This window comes from Rhineura floridana, chromosome 1, assembly GCF_030035675.1.
Source record: "Rhineura floridana isolate rRhiFlo1 chromosome 1, rRhiFlo1.hap2, whole genome shotgun sequence".
NCBI classification, from domain to species: domain Eukaryota; kingdom Metazoa; phylum Chordata; class Lepidosauria; order Squamata; family Rhineuridae; genus Rhineura; species Rhineura floridana.
In genome coordinates, this window is record NC_084480.1 from 155013803 (window position 1) to 155040192 (window position 26390).

General features: G+C 43.4%; 1 protein-coding gene across 2 annotated transcripts in view; it reads left to right on the plus strand.

Annotated features, from left to right (window-relative positions):
* Nucleotides 1-26390, plus strand: part of LOC133390212 (tumor necrosis factor receptor superfamily member 1A-like) — a 68817-nt gene that overhangs the window by 22708 nt on the left and 19719 nt on the right. For both annotated transcript variants that reach the window (XM_061638331.1, XM_061638341.1), the window contains 4 exons: nucleotides 4189-4317; nucleotides 4955-5101; nucleotides 19431-19515; nucleotides 20916-20986. In XM_061638331.1, the coding sequence (XP_061494315.1) occupies nucleotides 4189-4317; nucleotides 4955-5101; nucleotides 19431-19515; nucleotides 20916-20986 (432 nt within the window). The remainder of the gene's footprint in view (nucleotides 1-4188; nucleotides 4318-4954; nucleotides 5102-19430; nucleotides 19516-20915; nucleotides 20987-26390) is intronic.

Sequence of the window (26390 nt, forward strand, 5' to 3'; positions counted from 1 at the left end):
AGAAAAGGTCCTCAAATGCAAAGATGTATCGCTGAACACCAAAGTCAGGATCATTCAGATGATGGTGTTCCTGATCTGTACGTATGGATGTGAAAGTTGGACAGTGAAAAAAGTGGATAAGAGAAAAATCAACTCCTTTGAAATGTGGTTTTGGAGGAGAGCTTTGCACATATCATGGACTGCGAAAGGGCTCCTGCTGGGAGGAAGGGCGGGATATAAATCAAACAATAAATAAATAATAAATAAATAAGACAAATAATTGGGTGTTAGAACAAATTAAACCAGAACTATCACTAGAAGCTAAAATGATGAAACTGAGGTTATCATACTTTGGACACATAATGAGAAGACATGATTCATTAGAAAAGATAATAATGCTTGGAAAAACAGAAGGGAGTAGAAAAAGAGGAAGACCAACAAGAGATGGGTTGATTCCATAAAGGAAGCCACAGACCTGAACTTACAAGATCTGAACAGGGTGGTTTATAACAAATGCTATTGGAGGTTGCTGATTCATAGGGTCGCCATAAGTCGTCATCGACTTGAAGAAGGCACATAGCACACACGCAACATGCCTAGAAAGCATCTCCATGAGCATATAGCGCTGTGGGCAACAGGAGGCAAGTGATGAGCTGATGAAAGAATGGAAATGAGCCGGAGACACAGATGAGAAAACAGCCAAAAGAAAGACAAGAAAAAAGACAAAAGAAAGAGAGTGTGACAAGGTGGAGGCAGGGAATTAGTAAATGAGTGAAGAGAGTGACAAGATAGAGGGAATGAGTGAAGAAAGAAGCAAAAGGAAGGGAGAGAACCCAGCTCAAATGCTCAGTGAGCTTGTGAAGAGGCAGTGATGGATGGCTAACAATGCCAAGGGAAAGTCATTAACCTTGTCCAGGTAGTTGAGTTTGAGCACTGCTCATATTAAGGATGGTGGTGGCAGCCACATAGGCTTTGTGTAGGTTGGGAGACACAGTATCAGTGGTACACGCTTTCCTTAGGGCCTTGCTCAGTTTGAGGCAGTGCATGCTCATTGCTCTTCCAGGCACGTGGTCAGATTTCACTGGAGGGTTTGCGCACTGAAGAATACTTTGCCACTCTAGCTTTCTAACTCTGCTAATTGGAAAATGGAGCTTGGAGAAGTTGGAACTATGCTACAACATCACGTAGCTTAGTTCCCTTCTTAATTATCTTGGCTCCATTTTTTTTAATTATAGCAAGCCATCCAGGCAATGGGGGGATTCGGGAGTGGGGAACCTTTTGTGGCCAGTGGACCCAATCCCTATCCCTGGTGGGTCAAGTTTGAGAGTTGAGGGGGGTGCTTTTAAGCCCTGATTGTTCAGACTTCAAAGCATTTTAAAGTGATTTTTTTGGTTAAAATTCAAGCCGCAACTCCAAGCAGCGGTTCTGGATAGAGATTGGCAGCAGCCTAAGCCACTTCCTAAGAACAGGGTAGGATGGGTGAGAAAAGGCACAGAGGTAAGGGTCAACCAAACCATCCCTGCTGAATGTGGGCTGTGGGGCCTTGTATTTCAAGTCTGGCCCTGAGAATGCAACTTTGCTCCCCAAGGTTGGTAAGGTTATGAGGAGGCTGACCTTCTCTCTTTTAAAAAACTGAGCTACATTCCAGACATTCAAAATGCAGTTTCTAGAACAAAGTTTACAACTAACTCTTAAAGGTGGTTGCCGGCCAGCTCCAGGCGCTCTTGGATGAAACCGATTATCTAGATCCGTTTCAATCCGGTTTTAGGCCCGGTTTTGGCACCGAAACAGCCTTGGTTGCCCTGTATGATGACCTTTGTTGGGAGAGGGACAGGGGGAGTGTGACTCTGTTGATTCTCCTTGATCTCTCAGTGGCGTTTGATACCATCGACCATGGTATCCTTCTGGGGAGACTCGCGGAGTTGGGTGTCGGGGGCACTGCTTGGCAGTGGTTCCGCTCCTACTTCGCGGACCGTCACCAGAAGGTAGTGCTTGGGGAACATCACTCGACACCATGGACTCTCCATTGTGGAGTCCCTCAGGGGTCGGTCTTGTCCCCCATGCTTTTCAACATCTACATGCAGCCGCTGGGTGCGGTCATCAGGAGTTTTGGAGTGCGTTGCCATCAATATTTCTCCTTTTCATCTTGTTCAGGTGAGTCTGTTGATGTGCTGAACCGTTGCCTGACCGCGATAATGGACTGGATGAGAGCTAATAAACTGAGACTCAATCCAGACAAGACCGAGACACTCCTGGTGAACACCTTCCCTGCTCAGATGGTGGATGTTCACCCTGTTCTGGATGGGGTTACACTCCCCCTGAAAGAACAGGTACGTAGTTTGGGGGTTCTTTTCGATTCTTCCTTGTCTCTCGAGGCCCAAGTGGCCTCGGTGGCACGGAATGCATTTTACCATCTTCGTCTGGTAGCCCAACTACGCCCCTATCTGGACAGGGACGACCTCGCCTCAGTTGTTCATGCTCTGGTAACTTCAAGATTGGATTACTGTAATGCGCTCTACGTAGGGCTGCCCTTGAAGACAGTTCAGAAGCTTCAGCTGGTGCAGAACGCGGCTGCCAGACTATTGACGACGACCAGTCGGTCTTCGCATATAACACCTATTCTGGCGCGTCTGCACTGGCTCCCTATTTGCTTCCGGGCGAGATTCAAGGTGCTGGTTTTGACCTATAAAGCCTTACACGGCGTGGGACCTCAATACCTTGTGGAACGCCTCTCTCGCTATGAACCTACCCGTTCACTTCGTTCAGAATCTAAGGCCCTCCTCCGGGTACCAGCTCATCGGGAAGCCCGGAGGGTGGTTACTAGATCTAGGGCCTTTTCTGTGGTGGCCCCTGAGTTGTGGAACAGCCTCCCCGAAGAGGTACGCCTGGCGCCTACACATCTATCTTTCCGGCGCCAGGTAAAGACCTTTTTATGCTCCCAGGCATTTTAATCTTTTAATTTTCTTAATCTTTCTACTTTTAACATGTATCCTTCTTAATTTGTGTTGTATTTCGTTTTTGTTGTGCTTTCTGTTTGTTTGTACATGTTTTTGTGATTTTTTACTATGATATATTGTATTTTATCTTGTTTGTTCACCGCCCTGAGAGCTATTCTGCTAAGGGCGGTATATAAATTGAAATAATAAATAAAAATAAAATAAATAAAGGGATGTCTTTGTACCCTAAACTAACTCACATAGCTCTTTTGTTGGTCTCTTTCCAAGAAGGTGTGCCTGGTGCCGACGCTGCTATCTTTTCGGCGCCAGGTGAAAACCTTTTTATACTCCCAGGCATTTTAAAGTGTATTTTACAGTATTTTAGCATTATTTTGTATTCTTGACGTTGTTTGGTTCTTGTATTGTTTGTCTGTTTTTGGTTTTTGATTCATTGTATTTATTGTATTTATACATTTTACTTGTTTTTACTTTCTATGTACACCACCCAGAGAGCCTTCGGGCTTAGGGCGGTATATAAATTAAATTAAATAAATAAATAATAAGGTGCTGCTGCATCAGCCTAAGCTCATAAAATGTACTCTGTGCCACAGAGGCAACATGTACCTCCAGCTGGACCTAGGAGCACCCCTGTTCCTTCAGGGAGAGTGCAACTTCCTCTTGCCCAAGATCAGCACTTCTCCTTCAGGCAGAAAAATCACCTATCCATAATACATCTATCTTGTCTGGATTAAGACTTACTTATTTATTTTAAATGTTTACTGCTGAAGTGTCAAAACCTCTGAGCAATTTTATTAGTTTTTATCTATTCCTTTGCCAAGGGCTACCACTGTTATATTTCCTCCCAGTATGCAAATGGAATCTTTCTGAAGCTGGCTTGCATGAGTAACAGTGCTGCTGTTTCTTCCTGCAAAGGTTTACAGATTAACTGGAGAATATTCAGTGCCCACCAATGTAAAGTTATGTATGCTAAGCATCTGCTCTCTGTTAATTTCTGTCTTTTCTCAGTTGCAATTAAGTCAGACAACTGGTCCAGCAAGCTCAGTATTTTTGACACTGAGGAAGTGGCTCAGTAGGCAGGAGTCACCTCCAGGCCTACCTGGTGATCCCATGGATTGAATGTCGGAACTTTTGCACGAAGAGCATGTGCTGCTCTACCATTGAGCTACTAAAAAGTTCATTCCATGTTCAGCTTTGTATTTCCTGTCTCACTGGATGACTTTTTTCGACTTCCTGTTGGTTAATTCTTTTCCAGGAACTTATGTAGCACAACACTGTTTAAACGAGGATAAAGCAACTAAGTGCTTACTATGCCCTCAGGGTACCTACTTGCCTGAAGATAATTATATGGACAAGTGTTTCAGATGCCAAGGCTGCCGTTCAAGTAAGACTTTTCTGTGTATGGGGAGGGGGGATGTTAGATAGGGATAAACAGCAGTGAAAGATGCATGCATATGCAACTTTGTATGTTGACTGTGGTCGCCCCCTGATTTGTTTGCAGGGAGGTTAGACAATATTGCATCAAGCAAATGTTATCCCACACTTTCCGGTGCATTTTCCCATCACTTTCCTTATCGCAAAAAGTCAGATTTTGGGGGAACCATGTTTGTTGCTTGAGAGCTCCCTGTGCAACCTGAATCTGACAGTATGGGACTGAATCCCATTCAAAAATAGCAACAGTCTGGGAGTGACCTGAGAGGGAAAGCTGAGTGGGGACAAAGTTAGGACCAGAAAATGCATGACGGAGAATGAGAGGAGTTCAGGGTTGGGTGTTTAATAACAAAAACCTACTGCGAATGCTATGTGAGGCTCTTTGATGAGCATCAAATGCATTTTTATATAAACACACAATAATTAATAACTATCCAGATGAAACAAATTCCATTTTATAAAGTCTAGAGCCTGCCAGTAAAAACTTTATCAAAAAGAGACTAATTTCTGTTTCCTGTTCACACTGCTATGTTGCCACAGAGAGGTCTCACCTATATAGAATTAAACAGCTCTTCCTTCTCTCTTTTTAGGTTTTGGACAGATACCAGTATCTGACTGTACCAGTGAGAAAGACACTGTTTGTGGTTGTGGCAATAAACAGTATCGAAGTAACGACAATCGTGAATTCTTTTGCAAGGACTGCAGTGCCTGTCTTAATGGAAAAATCAGGAAAGAATGTGAGTGTAATTTGGACAGAATCAATGCCCTACCATTGTGACTCTCCCCTCATTCATTTATCCATAGTAGGAACAGACCCTCTGCCCTATAGCTATACAATACATTTGTGTTGGTGCAGTTTGTGTGTGCTGGCAAAATTATCTCTATCAACTCTTCTCTTCCTATGATATTGGTTCTCTTTATTTTTAACCTCTCTTCTCTACAGTTTTATGTGTTTTTGTTTTAAGTGTGGTCTATCTTTAAGCTTTTTAGCATCTTCAAGGCACTATTAAATGTGAACAATATTTGTAATAATAATAATTACCCTTTTCCTTCTTGGCTCATCAAAGGTTGCCGAGGGGGTATGATTGAGTGGATCCAGGGTGTGGCCAACGCGTCTTTGCAAAAGGGAGTAGTCCTAGCCACCCTAAAAGAGGCAGTGATCCAACTGCTCCTAAAAAAGAAAAAGACCACACCAGACCCATTGGCTTGTGACAACTATTGCTCAGTCACAAATACCTCCTTTTTAGGGAAGGTGATCAAGACGGTTGTGGTGCAGCAATTGCAAATACTCTTGGATGAAACAGATTATCTTGACCTATTCCACTCTGGGTTCAGGCTTGATTATGGGACTGAATCGGCTGGTTGCCCTGATGGATTACCTTTATTGAGAAAAGGATAGGGGGAGTACGATCCTGTTCAAAAAAATATTACTATAGCCATGAGATCCTGCCGATCTGTCTCCAGGCAGAAAAACCATGGGATAAATATGTATTTTACTTGAGCAAGTAAGATTCTCTTGGCTATATGTATTGCCCCGGGCGTGGGCTTTTCAGGTTTGAGAGATACCAAGGAATCAATATGACAGACTCAGGTTTACTAACAAAGGAGAGTTTTATTGAGTAACATACAACACAACAGGTGCACCCAATAAATGGAACAGAGTGCAAGGCTCCACACAGAACGTTGACCAGTCTGAACAATGCACTGGGAACAAGGGTGACTTATATAGCAAAATCTTTGGCAAGGCACAATAGTGACGAATACATGATTAGCTGCTATCTTACATCAAATCATCACTTCTTGACATAATACATGATTAATTGTTCTATAGCAGGCTAGGCATCAAAGCAGTTCTAGGGTTAACAAGTTATGGCTACTATCTTCGAAGCATTACAGCATTTCATCTAAAGCATCAAGGCACTTGATTGATTATACATTCAAAGTGAAAGACATTGTGCTAATTAAGACTACTAGCAAACAGATCATCTTGACCTCATAAAGCTACTCTATTTGGCAGCATTTACTCATTAGCTCTTTTAGATAAGGCTTAGAGCTGCTCTTCTTGGCAATACATTAAACCACCCTTTCCCAACCAGTGTGCCTCCAGATGTTGTTGGACCACAACTCCCAACAGCCTCAGCCAGCATTGCCAATGGTCAGGAAAGATGGGAATTGTGGTCCAACAACATCTGGAGGCACACTGGTTGGGAAAGGCTGCATTAAACAGTCACACCCCTCCCTACTACAGCTAACTTGTTAATATCTAAGATAAGTACCAGATGAACTACGGGCTGAGTTACACATTGACTGTTCTTTGACCTATCTCGTCCAGCTGCCGAAAAGATGCTAAAGTGCTCATTTATTGCAGGTGCTCAAAATGGAGAAGGAAGCAATACAAGCTTCCATTTTACAAATCTCCATTCCTAAAGCGGCTATAGATATGCATTACGATAATTATGTGATTGCCCGTGACCTACACTATAGTAATACTTTTTTGATTGGAATTGGCTAAATAGTGCAGAGAGCTGATTGGCCAGAGAACATGAAATTGATAGAAATATCTCCAGGAATCTCTCTAAGTTCAAATGGAAGGATATGAGTGTGCTTGGGGCAGAAAAGACTGTGGCTTTGAGATCCGGAGGGGAACTTTTAAAAAATTGCTTGAAATTTCACTTGGTGGAGCAGTGCCCTTGTGGATCAGCCTCTACTGTCGCTAGATCTCTGCCATAAGAAGCTATTAATCTGACATTTTTTTAAAAAATCACAATAAAACTGGTCAGCATAAAAAGTATAAGAAAACAAGGCATGTTAAAATCAGCAGCATATTGCTAAAACAGTTCAACCAATCATTCTAAAGGCCTTGTGGGATCAAGATCTGAACAGCTCCTCTTGGTGTGCGAAAGGAATTCCTTAAAGAAGATAAGAAATATGCATTTTTCCTCGCCATCAGCTGTGCCTGAGCCAAATAAAGAATATTGATCAAGGCTTTATGTGATGGACAGTGAATAGGGAGGTTCATATGGGAGACTGCACTTCTGATACCTAGGACCATGGGGTACTATAAAGGTCAGTATGTGTGCCTAGAAACGAGTAGAGTTGCTTCAAAGCTCCTGTAATATCATCTATGGCTGTCACCAGTTAAAAACCAGGCTGTCACATTCTGGATCAGCTGTAGTCCAGTATAGAAGCTACTAACAGCTGTTTAAAAAATGATGGGCATGTTGAAGCTTAAGCATGATATAGTTTCTCTGAAACAGTTTCTTCAGGGTTCTCCACAACAGTTAGTCTGCAACTCATTTGGCACTTCAAAAAGCAGATAGCAGTGGCCAACGGTCACCTCAAACTGATACGCTAGCAGTTCATATGTGCAAAACTGCCACTTCCTCCACTCTCTCCTGTAACCTCTGGGTACACAGCTGGGATGACCAGACATTTTTCAGTTAGCCCCCTCAGAGCAAATCCTGACTTCTTTTCATGGAGATTAACTCTGTAATCCACATAAGATGACAGCAAGAAGAAAGAATATTGCACAGCCCTCTCCATTTACACTTTGCCCTTTGTGGTACTTTCTCCCTGTGATGCGTCCTTCCCTGGCTCTCCCTGTCAGGTTCCTACCTGCTCGTGGTTACTGCCTGTCTCTAGGCACCACCAGGGACTCCACCAGTCCGGACCGCACTCTCTTATGGTTTACCTATCTGCTCTAGCACAGATCTCAACAGATCCCCCTGCTAGGCAACCACCAGTAACGTCCCAATACTAGTATTCCCAGAGACTCTGAATACTGGTATTGTTATTCTCTTCACCGCTGCCACCATTTGTTACAGTTCCCCTTCAGCCTTGGTCATTACCTTACCCTCCCTTCTGGTCTGTGAAACTCCAGCCAAGGATCAGGCCTTTGGTAAACCAAATTAAGTATTTATTAAAGATAACAAAGCTAACAAGATTAACAAGATTTCTTCTTAAGGCACATAAGCATATGGTTTTACTCAATACTAATCTGAACTCCACCTCCCTCCTTCTTCACGCTCTCCTGGCAAACAACTCTCTCAAACCCCACCAAGCAATCCACTCCTTCTCTTCTCCCCCCAGATTCCACAATTTACCACCTCACATTCCCCAGATTTACCTGTCATCCTTTCATTTATACTGTCAGCCATCTTAAACATTCAGCCAATCATCAAGCATTCTATTGCCCATTCACTCCCCCTCCTCTTTCACTACTTACCATGTATACTCTAAACAACCAGCACTTACCATATATACACTAATATATAGGAACATCACATTTCCCCCTCCTTAAACAACGGCAGAGTATTATTCCTGTTCCAGGATTTATACGCCGCGTTAGCAAATAAAAGTCTCTACGGGGAAAATGTCTTTCTTTGTTCCTCTGTCTGGTCACGTCACTGCAGTCCCAGCCACTTGCCTGGAAAGTCCATCGGCCAGTACATTGTACTTGCCTTTGATGAACTGGAAGTCCACTTGATAGTCCTGTAGGGCCCAGGACCACCTCTGCAGCATAGTGTTATGGTTTTTCATAGTCTGCAACCATAACAAGGCCCGATGATCCGTAGTCACTGTGAATCTTCGTCCCCACACGTATGGGCGCAACTTGTTCAGTCCCCACACGACCGCTAGGCACTCCTTCTGGACCGACGAATAGTTTTTCTCCCTCGGCGTCAGCTTGCGACTCAGGTACGCCACTGGAGGTCTGGTGCCTTCTCTCTCCTGCAGCAAGACGACTCCCAGCGCGAGGTCCGACGCATCTGTAGCCACGATGAATGGTTTCTCATAGTCTGGTGCTATTAATATGGGTCCTTGGCACAAGGCTTGCTTCAGTAGATCAGAAGCCTTCTGACATTCATCCGTCCATACCACACGCTCAGAACACCACTTCTTTGTTAATTCATGCAAGGGGGTTGCTATTTCCCCAAAATTTCTCACAAACTTCCTATAAAATCCAGCCACACCCAGAAATGCCCTTACTTGTCTTTTGGTTAAGGGGATCGGCCACGCTTGTATTGCCTCCACCTTGCTCCATAAGGGGGTGATTTTCCCACTCCCCACCTTATGTCCTAAATAGATTACTTCCTTTAGTCCAAACTGGCATTTCTTAGCTTTTATTGTGAGGCCTGCTTTTCTTAAGGCCTCCAATACTGTTGTCAGGTGTTGGACATGCTCAGGCACCGACTTGCTAAAAATGGCCACGTCATCGATATAGGCCACTGCAAAATCTGACATGCCTCGCAACACAGTATTGATTAGCCTCTGAAATGAACTTGGTGAGTTCCTTAGTCCCATGGGTAAGGTCACAAACTCATATAACCCATCTGGTGTACTGAAGGCAGTTTTGGCTCTGGAGTGCTCGTCTAGTTCCATTTGCCAAAATCCTTTACAGAGATCTAGTGTAGAGATAATGGTTGCTGCCCCCAATAACTCTAACATAGCGTCTACCCTAGGCATAGGATACGCATCTGGGACAGTAATTTTATTGATTAGCCGATAATCAATGCAAAACCTTGTCGTTCCATCTTTTTTCGGAACCAGGACAATACTTGAGGCCCAGGGACTGATGGATTCCCTGATCACTCCTAATTCCAGCATCTCTTCCACCTCCTTTTTGATCTCATTCAAAACTTTCCCATTCACACGGTACGGAACAGATCTGATTGGGGCATGATCTCCAGTATCAATGGAATGTATAACTATACTGGTTCGGCCAGGTTTGTTGCTAAAGAGATTCCTATAGGTTTTCAAAACTCTCAGAATCTCCTCTTTTACTTCCTCCTTCACCTCCTCTGACCATTCCACTTGATCTACCCCTCCTTTGTCTTTGCTTTCCTGTACCAAATCTGGAAGTTCAGGCCCACTTCCCTCAGGGAATAAGGTAACTTGCAACACCTTTGCATCCCTGGTATGGTAAGGCTTTAACATATGTACATGAACCACTTTGCTTTTGTTTAATTGGTCTGTGGTGATTACATATGTCACTGTGTCAAGCCTTTCTCTGATGGTATATGGTCCTTCCCAGTTAGCCTGTAATTTGTCATGTTTCCTGGGTATGAACGCCATAACCATATCTCCCACATCATACACACGTTCTTTGGCTGTTCTGTCATACCAGTAACTTTGCTTCTCCTGTGCATGACTCAAATTCTCTTTCACTACTTCCATCATTGATGTTAATTTATTGCGGAATTCCAATACAAAATCTACTACAGAAGTTTTGTACTCTCCCAGAGTTCCTTCCCATGAATTGTTTGGCAGTTCCAAAGGTCCCCTCACTTTTCTAGTGAACATGAGTTCAAAGGGTGAGAAGCCTGTTGACTCCTGAGGGACTTCTCTGTATGCAAATAAGAAGCATCCCAACCATTCATCCCAGTCTTGTGGGTGATCTTGAACATAGCTTCTTATCATGCCCTTCAAAACTCCATTGAATCTCTCAGTTAGCCCATTAGTGGCAGGATGGTAAGTAGTAGTCTTTAGATGTTTTAGACCACAACATTTCCACATACATTGCATCACTTCTCCCATGAATACACTGCCTTGATCTGTCAGCACTTCATGAGGGAAACCCAGCCTCATAAAGATTTTTAATAAAGCCTCTGCCACTACAGGGGCTTCTACAGATCTCAGTGCTTCTGCGTCTGGGTACCTGGTGGCAAAATCCACCACCACCACTAGATATTTCTTGCCATGCCTTGTGGGTTTGGAAAAAGGGCCCACCAAATCTATTCCCACTCTATAAAAAGGTTGTCCAATTATAGGAAGGGGCTTTAAGGGTGCCTTGGTCTTTACTCCACTCTTTCCCACCTTTTGGCATATTCCACAAGATAGACAATGTTGTTTTACATCCTTGGAGATATTTGGCCAATAATAATGTGCAGCCAATCTCCTCTTGGTCTTTTTTATTCCCAGATGTCCTGCAAATGGGACATTGTGGGCTACCTCTAGCAATCTGGTTCTGTATTTGCTAGGTACTATCAATTGCTTCACTGGTTCACATTCATCCTTTCTCTCAGCAGGCATCCACAGTCTATATAAAATCCCATTCTCACACACAACTTGATTCCTCAGTTTGTCAGTGAAAGGAATCTGTTGGGTCAGCACTTGTTCCTTTATCTGCTTCAGACTTATATCTTTATTTAGCTCTTCCCTGAATTGCTCTGCTTCTTCCCCAGAGACCACTTGATACAGTTTGTCTTCTTCAGCAGGCCTGCTAGTGGTTGCTATGGTGACCTGAGGCTGGTTAACAGATTCCACCCTGTTTGTTTCAGCCCCCCTTAATATGGCTTCTTTTTCTCTGCCAATTTGCTGTCTGGTCACTACATATATTTTCCCCTGTGCCCCCATAACATCTCTTCCCAGTATTACTGGTTCTTGTTGCTGGGCATTAATACCAACTTTATATTGGCCCTTTCGGCCTCTCCATTCCATTTTCACTAGGGCCACAGGCAAACTCTCTGGTTGACCCCTCACTCCTTGGATAGTCACTGTTTCCTGAGGTAATATTTCTTCAGATTTTATTAAATCTGGCCTCAGTAACGTCTGAGCGGCACCAGTGTCAAGCAATGCCCAATAAGTTGCCCCTTGTACACTCACTTCCTCTCTCAGACTTGAATCAAGGTCTGTTACTTCTGTCCAGTTTATCTGGCAAAACTGAACCTTTTTCGCTGCTTCTAAAGCCTTGGGCTCTGTTTTCACTGCCCTTGTCTGAGCAGGATTACTAATGGGGTTGGCAACCTCACATTGAAAACGTAGGTGCCCCGGTCTACCACATTTGTAGCATAATTTCTCCTCACTTTTAGGGTACACAGATCCACTCTGGGGTGTCCTGTGCCCTTCAGCTTTTAATGGAGGACTCACTCGCTGTGGAACCACATCCCTTCTGCCAGCACTATATGGTCTGGGTTTAAACTCTCTTGATGTTTTCCCCACCCAGCCAGTTCTTTTGGAGGCGAAGTGATCCGCCAACTCTGCGGCCTCCTGCACAGATGTAGGGGAACGGTCTTTGACCAGGAGCCTTATTTCTGGTGGTAACTGATGGTATAATTGATCCAGTATCATGAGGCTTTTCACCTCTTCCACTGACTGAGCTTTGGCACTACTCATCCACTTTCCAAATATATCCATCAACTTTGCTCCCAGTTCCACAAAATACCTCCCTGTCTGTATCTGGCAGTTTCTGAAAAGCTTTCTAAAATAATCAGGCCCCAGTCTGAATCTTTTAATCACTGCTTCTTTGAATTCAGCATAGGTGACGGGCCTGTCTGAGGGGAAATATTGGTATACCTCAGCCAATTCCCCTTTAATCAGGTTTGATAAATACTGCATGTATTTATCTTCAGGTAGCCCCCACAACTGAGCTGCTTTTTCAAAGGTGCTGAGGTAAATTTGAGGATCTTGACCAGGCTCATAGGCAGCAAAGTCCTTTGGAGTAATTTTTATTTTTGCTCCATCTCTGTCTTTCCTTGTCTCCTCAGAGTGAAATTTCTCTCTATCAAATTTTAACTTTTCTACTTGTAATTCAGCATCCAATGCTCGTTGCTTCTCCCTCTCCCCAAACCCCAATCTCATTCTCTCAATTTCCAACTCCCTCTGTTTTTCCTTCTCTGCACCTTCCATCCTCAATCTCTCAGCTTCCATCTTCAATCTCTCAGCTTCCAACTCCCTCTGCTTGTCTTTTTCCTCAGCCTCCCATCTTAACTTCTCTCTCTACTCTATATAAGCGGGATTGCTTAAATATCCTTCTGGGGTCTCTTCCCTGACAGGTTGTTTTTGCTGGGCAGTAGCAAATCCTATAAGTGCTACCCTCAATTCATCTACCCCTTTACCCTCGTGAGGTAAATTGAATGTTATGCACTTCTCCACCAGCTCCTCTCTTTTCATTTTTATGTATTCAGCCATGGTGTTTGAGTTCACTCACTCTTTGCCACACACTCTTTGCCAGTCACTCTCACAAGAAATCTTGTTTTGTTATTTCTGTTTGCCACACCACTGTTCTGGATTCTCTAGTATTCGTATCTGGATTCTCTGTTGTTCGTATCCCACCGCTACTGCCACCACATGTGATGCGTCCTGTCCTGGCTCTCCCTGTCAGGTTCCTACCTGCTCGTGGTTACTGCCTGTCTCTAGGCACCACCAGGGACTCCACCAGTCCGGACCGCACTAGCACAGATACCTATCCGCTCTAGCACAGATCTCAACAGATCCCCCTGCTAGGCAACCACCAGTAACGTCCCAATACTAGTATTCCCAGAGACTCTGAATACTGGTATTGTTATTCTCTTCACCGCTGCCACCATTTGTTACAGTTCCCCTTCAGCCTTGGTCATTACCTTACCCTCCCTTCTGGTCTGTGAAACCCCAGCCAAGGATCAGGCCTTTGGTAAACCAAATTAAGTATTTATTAAAGATAACAAAGCTAACAAGATTAACAAGATTTCTTCTTAAGGCACATAAGCATATGGTTTTACTCAATACTAATCTGAACTCCACCTCCCTCCTCCTTCACGGTCTCCTGGCAAACAACTCTCTCAAACCCCACCAAGCAATCCACTCTTTCTCTTCTCCCCCCCATTCCACTCTCACTCTTCCTTTTATACATTCAGCCATTTTAAACACTCAGCCAATCATCTCGCATTCTACTGCCCATTCACTCCCCCTCTTTCACTCCACTTACCATGTATCTTCTAAAACAACAACACTTACCATATATACATTAATATAGGAACATCACACTCCCCTCTTCTTGTAGTGACCTTTCATGAGCCAGCTGCTCTGAAACTTTTCCAAGAAATTCAGCATAACTGAGCTACTGAAATTGCCCCTCTTTCCCTATATTAGAAACTTTGTGCATTAAAAGGTATATGACAGGCGGAGATTCAACAAGTGCATCATTTCACAGTTCATGTTGTGAACTGAATTTCTTTCTGTTACATAACTGTTGACGGCACAGAGTTCTTTTCAGGGGAAAACACAGAAATATTTCACTGCTGTTATTGAACAACTACATCTTTCAACTTCACTTCCTCCTGCTTATCCAGATCCTTTTCCACCTCATCACCAATTTAATCTAAAATTTACATTTAATCTAACGAAGAATCTAAAGAAATTTCTTCAGTCCTCCATATCGTATCTGCTTATGTATGCATGTGACACAGAAGATATGCGATTAGGATCTCCTGCAGTTTATTCAGAATGTATTAATAGCCCCAGTGAACCTGATTGAGATGAGGTGCTTCCCCAAAAAAGTGGTTGTTGTCAGCAAATAAAATAAAAATAGAGTAAAAGCTAGTTAACTTTTCTTAGTACCACTAGTCAAAGTCCTTAAACAGCCCCCCCCCCCAAGGAAGGAAGCCTACCTTCCTGCCTTCAAAGGAAGGAGCCTGAGATCATCCTAAAGAGTTAAGCCCCAGTTGACAGTTGAGCCATCAGCCTCAATTAACACATCATTGGCTGGCAGCAGTAGCTGGGAGGGACCAGCTACACATATAAATTCAGAGCACCCTATCCCCCCACTCTGCCCGTCTGTTCCCTGACCTCAACTAAACCACAGTTTCCAACCCATTACCTTAATAAACCTTAAACAAAACTATGCAGGTAAGAAGTCAGCAGGGGTGTGGGGGCTTTCTAGTGTTTTGCACTGCCTGCAGCATGTACGACTATCTGCCTGTTGGACAGAAGTTGTGGGTGTGCTCTCGGTGCAATGAGCTCCTGGCTCTCCGGGAACGACTTCATTTCCTTGAGGCCAAGGTGGCAGACCTGGAAAAGCTGAGAGAGGCAGAGAGATGTGTGGATGAGGCCTTCAGGGACATTATAGCTGTGTCCCACTCCAAGGATGATAGCTCTCCTGCTATCATGGAGAACGATGGTCTCGGAGAAGGAGAGCATCCAGCCGAGGAAGAGGGAAATTATCCCTTAGAAGGGACCCATTCCTTGGGGGATGAGCAGCTATCCTCTCGTGCCAAGGATATATCTCCAGGGGGTGGAGGGATCCTTGTAGTGGGCAATTCGATCATTAGGAACATAGACAGTGGGGTGTGTGATGGGTGTGCAGACCGCAAGGTGATTTGCCTGCCTGGTGTGAAGGTTGCGGATATCGCCCGTCGTTTAGATAGTTTGGTAGACAGTGCTGGGGAGGAGTCAGTGGTCGTGGTGCACATTGGCACCAATGACATGAGGAAATGCAGCCATGAGGTCCTGGAAGCAAAATTTAGGTTGCTAGGTAGGATGCTGAAAGCCAGGACCTCCAAGGTGGCTTTCTCTGAAATGCTACCGGTTCCACGCTCAGGACCAGCCAGACAGGCACAGCTTTGTAGTCTCAATGCATGGATGAGACGATGGTGTCGGGAGAAGGGGTTTGGATTTGTTAGGCACTGGGGAACATTTTGGGACATGCCGGGCCTGTACAAAAGGGACGGGCTCCACTTGAACCAGAATGGAACCAGACTGCTGGCACTTAAAATTAAAAAGGTGGCAGAGCAGCTTTTAAACTGACTGAGGGGGGGAACCCAACAGGAGCTGAGGATGGTCTGGTTCGGAATAAACCTCCCCCCTGGGATAAAGACCAAAGAAATGATGACATTTTAAAAGGGGTAGGCCTAGAAGTAGGCATTGTGAGAGCAGGGGTACAGGATATCAATTCAGAAGGGCAAAATTACCACAGGCCAAACCAAAAGTGACAAAGACACTTGAAGAGAGACACTGCTTACAAGTGCCTGTACGCTAATGCTAGGAGCCTGCGAACCAAGATGGGAGAACTGGAGTGCTTGGTCTTAGAGGAGAGCATGGATATAGTAAGCATAACGGAGACCTGGTGGAATGGAGAAAGCCAGTGGGATACGGTTATCCCTGGATATAAACTATATCGGAAGGACAGGGAAGGATGTATTGGTGGCAGTGTCGCTCTATACGTGAAAGAAGGCATTGAATCCAGCAAGCTCAGAACCCCAAAAGAGGCAGACTCCTCCACAGAATTGTTGTGGGTGGTGATACCATGCCCCAGGAAGGATTTAATACTGGGAACGATTTATCGTCCCCCTGATCAAAATGCTGAGGGAGACCTTGAGATGAGATATGAAATTGAGGAAGCATCCAAACTAGGAAATGTGGTAGTAATGGGTGACTTCAACTACCCGGACATAGACTGGCCACATATGTGTTTCAGTCACGACAAAGAAGCAAAATTTCTAGATATTCTAAATGACTATGCCCTGGACCAGTTGGTCATGGAACCGACCAGAGGGACGGCAACCCTGGACTTAATTTTCAGTGGGGACCGGGACCTGGTGCGAGATGTAAGTGTTGTCGAACCGATTGGGAGCAGTGACCATAGTGCTATTAAATTAAACATACATATAAATGGCCAATTGCCAAGAAAATCCAACACGGTCGCATTTGACTTCAAAAGAGGAAACTTCACAAAAATGAGGGGATTGGTAAAAAGAAAGCTGAAAAACAAAGTCCAGAGGGTCACATCACTCGAAAATGCTTGGAAGTTGTTTAAAAACACTATATTAGAAGCTCAACTGGAGTGCATACCGCAGATCAGAAAAGGTACCGCCAGGGCCAAGAAGATGCCAGCATGGTTAACAAGCAAAGTCAAGGAAGCTCTTAGAGGCAAAAAGTCTTCCTTCAGAAAATGGAAGTCTTGTCCGAATGAAGAAAATAAAAAAGAACATAAACTCTGGCAAAAGAAATGCAAGAAGACAATAAGGGATGCTAAAAAAGAATTTGAGGAGCACATTGCTAAGAACATAAAAACCAACAACAAAAAATTCTATAAATACATTCAAAGCAGGAGACCATCTAGGGAGACAATTGGACCCTTGGATGATAAGGGAGTCAAAGGTGTACTAAAGAACGATAAGGAGATTGCAGAGAAGCTAAATGAATTCTTTGCATCTGTCTTCACAGTGGAAGATATAGGGCAGATCCCTGAACCTGAACTAACATTTGCAGGAAGGGATTCTGAGGAACTAAGACAAATAGTGGTAACGAGAGAGGAAGTTCTAAGCTTAATGGACAATATAAAAACTGACAAATCACCGGGCCCGGATGGCATCCACCCGAGAGTTCTCAAAGAACTCAAAGGTGAAATTGCTGATCTGCTAACTAAAATATGTAACTTGTCCCTCGGGTCCTCCTCCGTGCCTGAGGACTGGAAAGTGGCAAATGTAACGCCAATCTTCAAAAAGGGATCCAGAGGGGATCCCGGAAATTACAGGCCAGTTAGCTTAACTTCTGTCCCTGGAAAACTGGTAGAAAGTATAATTAAAGCTAGATTAACCAAGCACATAGAAGAACAAGCCTTGCTGAAGCAGAGCCAGCATGGCTTCTGCAAGGGAAAGTCCTGTCTCAGTAACCGATTAGAATTCTTTGAGAGTGTCAACAAGCATATAGATAGAGGTGATCCAGTGGACATAGTGTACTTAGACTTTCAAAAAGCGTTTGACAAGGTACCTCACCAAAGGCTTCTGAGGAAGCTTAGCAGTCATGGAATAAGAAGAGAGGTCCTCTTGTGGATAAGGAATTGGTTAAGAAGCAGAAAGCAGAGAGTAGGAATAAACGGAAAGTTCTCCCAATGGAGGGCTGTAGAAAGTGGAGTCCCTCAAGGATTGGTATTGGGACCTGTACTTTTCAACTTGTAATGACCTGGAATTAGGAGTGAGCAGTGAAGTGGCCAAGTTTGCTGATGATACTAAATTGTTCAGGGTTGTTAAAATAAAAAGGGATTGCGAAGAGCTCCAAGAAGACCTCTCCAAACTGAGTGAATGGGCGGGAAAATGGCAAATGCAATTCAATATAAACAAGTGTAAAATTATGCATATTGGAGCAAAAAATCTCATGGGGTCTGAACTGGCGGTGACCGACCAGGAGAGAGACCTCGGGATTGTAGTGGACAGCACAATGAAAATGTCGACCCAGTGTGCGGCAGCTGTGAAAAGGGCAAATTCCATGCTAGGGATAATTAGGAAAGGTATTGAAAATAAAGCAGCCGATATCATAATGCCATTGTATAAATCTATGGTGCGGCCGCATTTGGAATACTGTGTGCTGTTCTGGTCACCTCATCTCAAAAAGGATATTATAGAGTTGGAAAAGATTCAGAAGAGGGCAACCAGAATGATCAAGGGGATGGAGCGACTCCCTTATGAGGAAAGGTTGCAGCATTTGGGGCTTTTTAGTTTAGAGAAAAGGCGGGTCAGAGGAGACATGATAGACATGTATAAAATTATGCATGGCATTGAGAAAGTGGATAGAGAAAAGTTCTTCTCCCTCTCTGATAATACTAGAACTCGTGGACATTCAAAGAAGCTGAATGTTGGAAGATTCAGGACAGACAAAAGGAAGTACTTCTTTACTCAGCGCATAGTTAAACTATGGAATTTGCTCCCACAAGACGCAGTAATGGCCACCAGCTTGGATGGCTTTAAAAGAAGATTAGACAAATTCATGGAGGACAGGGCTATCAATGGCTACTAGCCATGATGGCTGTGCTCTGCCACCCTAGTCAGAGGCAGTATGTTTCGGAAAACCAGTTGCCGGAAGCCTCAGGAGGGGAGAGTGTTCTTGCACTTGGGTCCTGCTTGTGGGCTTCCCCCAGGCACCTGGTTGGCCACTATGAGAACAGGATACTGGAGTAGATGGGCCACTGGCCTGATGTAGCAGGCTCTTCTTATGTTCTTATGTTCTTAAAGTGCTAGGGAAGGATAAAAAATGCTGAATCCTTCTTGTGCCCGCTGATTATTTCCCTCAATACTTTTTTCCTGATGAATATCCTACCCTTGAGGCTGCTATCTGCCCCATGAGGAAAAATATATAGGTATTGTTTGAAAACCTGTCTTGCAAAGTGGCCCTACAATTCTAACTGGGAGAATGGTATATGGGAAAGGTTCATCTGATTTTAGCACCTACAGCTGTTGTTAAACTTTCTTTAAAACCACAAGAGAGCCTGAACATGGATCTTCTGCATCACATCCAGTTTGATCCTAAATCATCACTGTTGGCATATTACTGCCTGCTAACCATTACCTGCTTCTCTCACTTCTCTTTTCTCCCCAGGTACCAAATCAAGTGACACGATATGTGAATGTCTCCCTGCATTCTTCCTCCGGAAAGGTGAAAATAACTGCACCTCATGCAGCAGGTGGGAAACCTTATTATCTGTCTACTCTTGTAAAAGGTGGGATTACATTCTCGTACAGAAACAATTCACTAAGGGGTCTTTTTATTATAGGTGGAAATACTTCAGGTGATGAAAGAAATGTGGGGGTTCTCAGTGCCATGTTTATAAGGGTGGAAGGCAAATGTAGAGATGGGAAGAATGCTTGCAGAGGAGCATTAGCAGCTCAGAGGAGGATGCTTAACTCTCTCACCAATTTCCCCTGCAAAGGTCGTCTTCTCGATGTCCTCTCCCAGTAATTTTAAATCTCTTTTCTGTCAGCTGCCTCTGAAACCAGTCATAAGCCTAGCTGGGGCTGTGGGACAGCCTTCAGAGCATTTGCAGAGGAGAATCAAAGGGCAGAAGAAGGATTCCTCCTGCCTGCCAGTCTTCTCCTGAATGGCCCTTAGACAAACCCACATTCAGGTTTTCTTGGCAAAACAGTTTTGCAAACTCACATTTGCCAAGAGAGTATTTTTTTTATGCCTTATGATGACTCATTTTCAGCACCAGTTGGATAGCTTCATTTCAGTTACTTACCCATATTAAGACAATACTTTCATTAGACAATACTTTGCTTTATTAGGCCAGCTGAAATGCCAGAAAATAGTGTGCAAGCTTTCGAGTTCCCTGGATCGCTTCATCAGACTAGATGGGGGGGGGGAGATAATGGTCAGTGTAGGGGAGAGAAAAAGGTGGCTAGTGTTGGTCAAGCCATTTGTGTCTGCATCTGGTGAGACTCTTAAGATAGACTGTCGGGCCTACTCCATACTCAGATAAGGCCCTTTTAGGTGCTTTGCAGGTATTCATGTTGCATCCAGGGCCCCTGGAAAAAAGAAATACATACAATGATTGATCTTCCATCTTTGGCAATATAACAACTAGCTGTTCTGTCTCTGACCTTAGGACTAACACACATGTTCCTTTGGAGCCACCATGGAGAATAGTGATAAAAGAGAAACTAGATAATCAACAGTGGCATATATTAATTTGAGGTGTTGTGCTAGGTAAAAAAAGAAAATGGAACCCAAATTGGGGAGAATGTTCCCTCAGGCAATGAAGTTCCATCTTCAGGTGGTACAGGATCCCCTTCCTCCTGCGTAGGATCCCACTATTATATGGCTAAATCCAGTATTTCTCCAGTCACACAAAAAGTAAAGGTAGCCATGTTGGCCAATAAGGGGGAAAAAATGAAAATTCATATAAGGTGATGCCTTTATTAGGCCAACCAAAATGTCCCAGAATAGTGTACAAGTTTCCGAGTTCCCTAGAACTGTCCATTCTCTGAGTAGATATTCAAGGGAGCAGTGAAATAGGTGGGACCTCAGTGCCTGTAAGTAGTATTTGCTTCATGTGCAACTGAGGTTTATCTTTTCATATTTCAGCTGCAATGAGGGAGAATGCAAGGAACACTGTCGCTTAGTGAATTCAGTAACAAGCCCTCAAAATTCCTCAGGTAAGTTCTGGAATAATTCCTCTCCTGCATGGGTGGGAAACTTTAGGCTTGGGGCCGAATGCAACTCTCTGGGCCTCTCTCTTTAGCCCTCGGAACTTGCCAGTCAAAACCATCACTGACCTTGCTTCGCACCTTGAGTGTTTTTGCCTGGCTGGAATGTGTCCTTGAACTCAGATAACATCTCTTGTTTGCCTGGATGGAGAATAAAGAGGGGAGTGTGAGTGTGTGTAAAAGCTAGCCTACTGTACAAAAGTAAAATTTACATTTGTTGCTCCACCCATGTTTGCCTCTGGCCCCACCCATTACTGGCATGTGGCCCCCAGAAGATTGCCCAGAAGGGAATGTAGCCCTCAGGCTGAAAAAGGTTCCCCACCCTGCTCTGTTACGCAAGATTAACTTCACTTTTGAACCATTAACCTCCATGCTACATTTTCCTCTGTGCTCTAGCTCTGATCCTCGTTTCTCATCACACTTTTCCTTAGAACCTTCCTAACCTTACAATCTCTATTACGCTTCTTTTTAAAAAAAAACAACCCACTTTATTTAACATTAATAAAACACACATCAAGAACAAAAAATAGAAAAAACAGGCTCTTCCATTGTCAGGAAAATAAAGCATAAGAGGGTAACTTAGAAATAAGGGAATAAGCAAATATTGAGAGACAAAAACAAAAAAATAATTATATAAGGGAGGTAAAAATCCAGTCCTGACTGCAAGGGGGGGAAATGAAAAAACACAAACATGATCTCTATAAATATCTTCATACAAACTCTTGATTACCAGGAATTGGATTTTGCTGAGGACAATCAGAAATGTAAGTTATAGAAGTCCACCATGTAGTAGCAAGGTCCTGTGCTTGCGCATCTCCTTGTAGCACTTTAAGGTGATGTGTGAGTCTTTCTGAAAGGGCGATGTGCAGCATTTTTCGAAACCAGTTATTCATGGTAATGCTGGTGACATCCTACCAGCCCCGAGCTACCACAAGCCTTGCGGCTGCTAACAAATCACTAAAGTTTTTAAAATAAGAGTAAAATTGACATCTTTAATTTAAATACCTACAAGAGCAAAGGGCTACATTGGGATGGATTATTTAGCTAGTAATACTATGTATTTCTGATACTACCTCAATGTAGAACTGATTCACTTGAGGGCAGACCCACCATAAATACCAGTAGGCCCAAAAGGAACTACAGTTATGCCAACAACATCTGTTATTGGTATTCTGAATATATGCCATTCGAATAGGGGCATAGAACTATCTATGTATGATTTTTAATGGGTTCTCTCTAATATTGAGTGAAACTGATGAAAAGGGTCTAGCAGACCAAATTTTATTCCAATTATCTACCTTTGTTTCTTCCCCCAGGTCCTGTTCCCAGAGCAATTTTAGACTAGTAAGGAATGGAAATAATGCATTAAGAAGCAAATAAATTCTAGATATCATGCCCTTAAGCTGAGAGGTTGGTAGCGTGAGGATTGATTCAAGAGCCATCAATCCCAAACTGAGACAAAATCATGACCCTTTAAGATCCTTGCAAGGATTACTTAATCCTCTGGTTTAAATGCAGGGTGAAAGGGCAGAGATAGAAGAAGACAAACTGAAGGACAAAATATTTTGTATCAATTGGCCCACACCCCCAAAGTACATTTGGTGAAAGGGTTTTCAGTCTGACTCCACTGCCTTCTAAATGAAGGGAGAAGTGGATGGTTAGGCAAAGGGACATGGAGATTGGGACTGTACTCCATCTTCACCCAGTGAACAGACACATCTTGTTGGACCATAGGTATGTCTGTAAATGGGGAAGACCCCATCTCTCAGACTGAGACTGTGCGTATCTATTTGTAGCCACAAGTTAAGGGGTTTTTTTAGCAGAAAATGTGAACTTACTAAACATTGACTGCCAGACTTATAAGACTTTAAGAGGAACAGAAATGGGCAAAACCTGGAAAAGGAAAAGAAAGACAAGGAAGAGCCTTTGTTTTTACGGATGCTTTTCTGCCTAATAATGAAAGGTATGTCCTGCCAGGCCAAAAAGTCCAATTTAATCATTTTCAGAACACGATAGTTTAAATAAAAAGTGTTAGACAACTTTCTAGGTATGGAAAATGGAAATGGACTGCCTTCAAGTCGATCCCGACTTATGGCAACCCTATGAATAGGGTTTTCATGGTAAGCATAAGTATTCAGAGGGCGTTTACCATTACCTTCCTCTGAGGCTGAGAGGCAGTGACTGGCCCAAGGTCACCCAGTGAGCTTCATGGCTATGTGGAGATTCGAATCCTGGTCTCCCAGGTCGTAGTCCAGCACCTTAACCACTACACCACACTGGTATATGCACACCCAAATATTTCAAAGAGATGGAGTTGCTGATCACCATTACAATCATATCCTGCTAAGAACGGGTTGTTGCGAAGAATCTCGGCCAAGGGCTCTAATGATAGAATAAATAGGAGGGAAAGGGGACAACCCTGCTTAACTCTTCTGTATAAAGAAAAAGAAGGGGAGTCAACATTATTGGCATGGCCTAAAGCCTGGTGGGTCTATAAAGTTTGGAGACAACGCTTTCCAGCTCAGCTCCTAGTTGATGTCTGTGTAATAACTTTAATAAATAGGGCTACTCCAAGCAAAATGCCTTACAGGCATCGAAAGTAACCAAGGCAAGCAGAGTGCCTAAAGATCTATGGTGTATAACATTTTAAACAATGAGCTATTTGTCAGCCAGGAATAAAGCCCACCTCCCGGATGAACATAATCTGAGAAATGCTTATTAAACCGCATTGCAGGCATAACGGTGAATATTTTCTGGTCCTGGTTGAGGAGGGAGATGGGGTGATATGAAGCTACAGATTCAGGATCCTTGCCAGGTTTCAGTATCGCTGCCATCCGCATCGCCAGCCAGGACTCAGGAATGACCTCACCATTCATGTTTTTGTTGAAAAGCCTCACAAGATGCAAAACAAAAGAACCCTTGAAATTCTTGTGTATATTGCTAAATATGCCATCTGGACCAGGGGACTTGTGCACCTTCAATTTAATTATCATCTGTGTTACTTCCTCCTTGGATATTGGTCCAATTGAGGAGCTCTCAAAAATCAGAGAAGGGCTCAATGTCAGCAGAACCTAAAAGCGATTTATGGCACTTTCATCTGGGCTGAAGAATAGAGACACGAGTAAGAACATAAGAAGAGCCTACTGGGTCGGGCCAGTGGCCCATCTAGTCCAGCATCCTGTTCTCACAGTGGCCAACCAGGTGCCTGTAATAAGTAGGAAACTCAGATACAGACTTGCTGGTGTCTATGCCATGAAGGACTGCTCTCATGGCATCCCATGTCATAGGTAAAGAGGGACCACTATCTTGATTAAAAGTAAAATATTCCTCCATAGCCTCTTTGATGATGACCCTTTTAGTACTAGCTTGACTAAGCAAGGATGTGTTAAAGTGCCAGACAGGAGTAAAACATGGAGGGCTGTGAATCAGGAAAGAAGCTAATACCGGGACATGGTTAGAAATCTGAATAATGCCCAAGGAAGAGAAAGTGAAACAATCCATTAAGTCACTGTCGGCTAAGATGTAATCTATGAGCGGCAGGGAACCATGGCGGGAACAGCAATAAGTATAGCCAAACTCTGAAAAGTGCTGTTCTTGCCATGTGTCCCCAGGATTTTGCTGGGTGAGGAGTCTATTTAATCGGGCATCAGAAGTAGGAGAAACTGGATGACCAAAACCCTATGATCTATTCCTTCATGATGAATAAATTAAAATATCCTCCAAGAAGGACCACACCTGCTTTAAAAGTAGACAGCAAATTGAGGATGTGATGTAAAAAGGCCCTCTGCCCTTGATTTGGAGTGTAAATTGATGTAATTGTTTATCATTTATCTCCCACAGTGCCTTTAATGAAGAGAAAATGTCCCTCGGAGTCATGTTTAACTTTGCACAGTTGAAATGGAAAAGGGACATCCAAAGCAATTGCCAACCCCTGGGAACTCCCTGTTCTCAGGCCATAAAGTGATCACCACAATATCTGTGCTCCAGGAGATGCACTGAACAATCAGTGTAGTGTGTCTCCTGAAGATACACAACATTTGGGCAGTGCCTACGAATAAAATCTGTCACATGCTTGTGCTTAATTGGGTCCCCCAAACTCCTTAAATTCCAATAGAATAAAGTCACGTCACCTTGTTGACCCATCGAAATATATAACCTGAAACCTCATGTTTTATCCAGTTTTTTTTAAAAGCCTGCTACACCTGAGAAAAATAATCAAGTGAAAAACAAGCAAAAGAGCCGTGTAAAAGTACACATTAAACAAGAACAGCCCCAGAAAACAAAACAGTATTCCCTAGTACCAGGAACTCAAAAAAACAGAATTCTGCAGAGGTAAAAGAATAACCCCAGCAAGCAGATAGCAATACATCTAAAAAGAAAAAGATTGAAAAACAACATAACCCACTCCCTCACCACCGCCACAAACAATACCAACAACAGTCTGTGTTTTTCAATATAGCTCCTGCATCCATAGACAAAAAAATAGGATCAAGTCAAAAACAGCTGAAAAACTGAATGACTATAAAGTCAAATCTCAACTGTTTGGAAGGAGATTGAAAGTTTCTGGATGTTCTCAGTAAGGCATCTGGATCTCTGGGACCTGGGCAACTTTTTCTTTGTAGAGGGAGAGTGTCAGCAAAACACCATGATTCCAAGAGGGCTCTGTCTCTGTCTTCCACTTCAGCTTCCAATTCTTCTTTGCTCCAGGGGACCTTTAAGCCAAGCAAAACCATAGTCTGGGCTGCTTCTTGCCTAGTAGTTGCAGAATGGGGGACTCCATCTACTGTGACCATCAGGTGGAATGGAAATCCCCTCCTGTATGAAACCTTGGCTTCCTGCAGACACTGTGTTGCTGGATGAAGATACTGGTGGCCTCCTTGTAGGACCAGGATTACAAAGTCTTGAAACTTAAGCTCTTTCAGGCCCCTAACTTTATTCAGAAATTCTTCTTTAGTTAAATAATAAGAAAAACATACAAATGTTGAGGTTTAATGGAGTTATTCAAGGCATGATGTATACGTGATGACCTTGCTCAATTTCTTTAGGGGACAGCTTCTAGTCAGGAAACTGTCATCCACCATGCAAAAAAAAAAAGGCTTGCACACTGTCCCCCTTTGACACCCTATTCTCCAGATCAGTTAATTTCAACTGAAGATGAAGCTTCACCATTTTCAGCTGATGTAATTTATCTGCACGTCAAGATCCAATGCCTCAGAAGCTATTGTAGCAAAATAAGAAAGCTTAGATTCTAGAGAGGTTCACTTTGCCTCTGAAAGTTTCAAGCTTTGTGACCATTCATCTGAAAGATCCTTGCGTTGTTGAAATTGAGCAGCAAACTCAGTGTAAGTGCTGC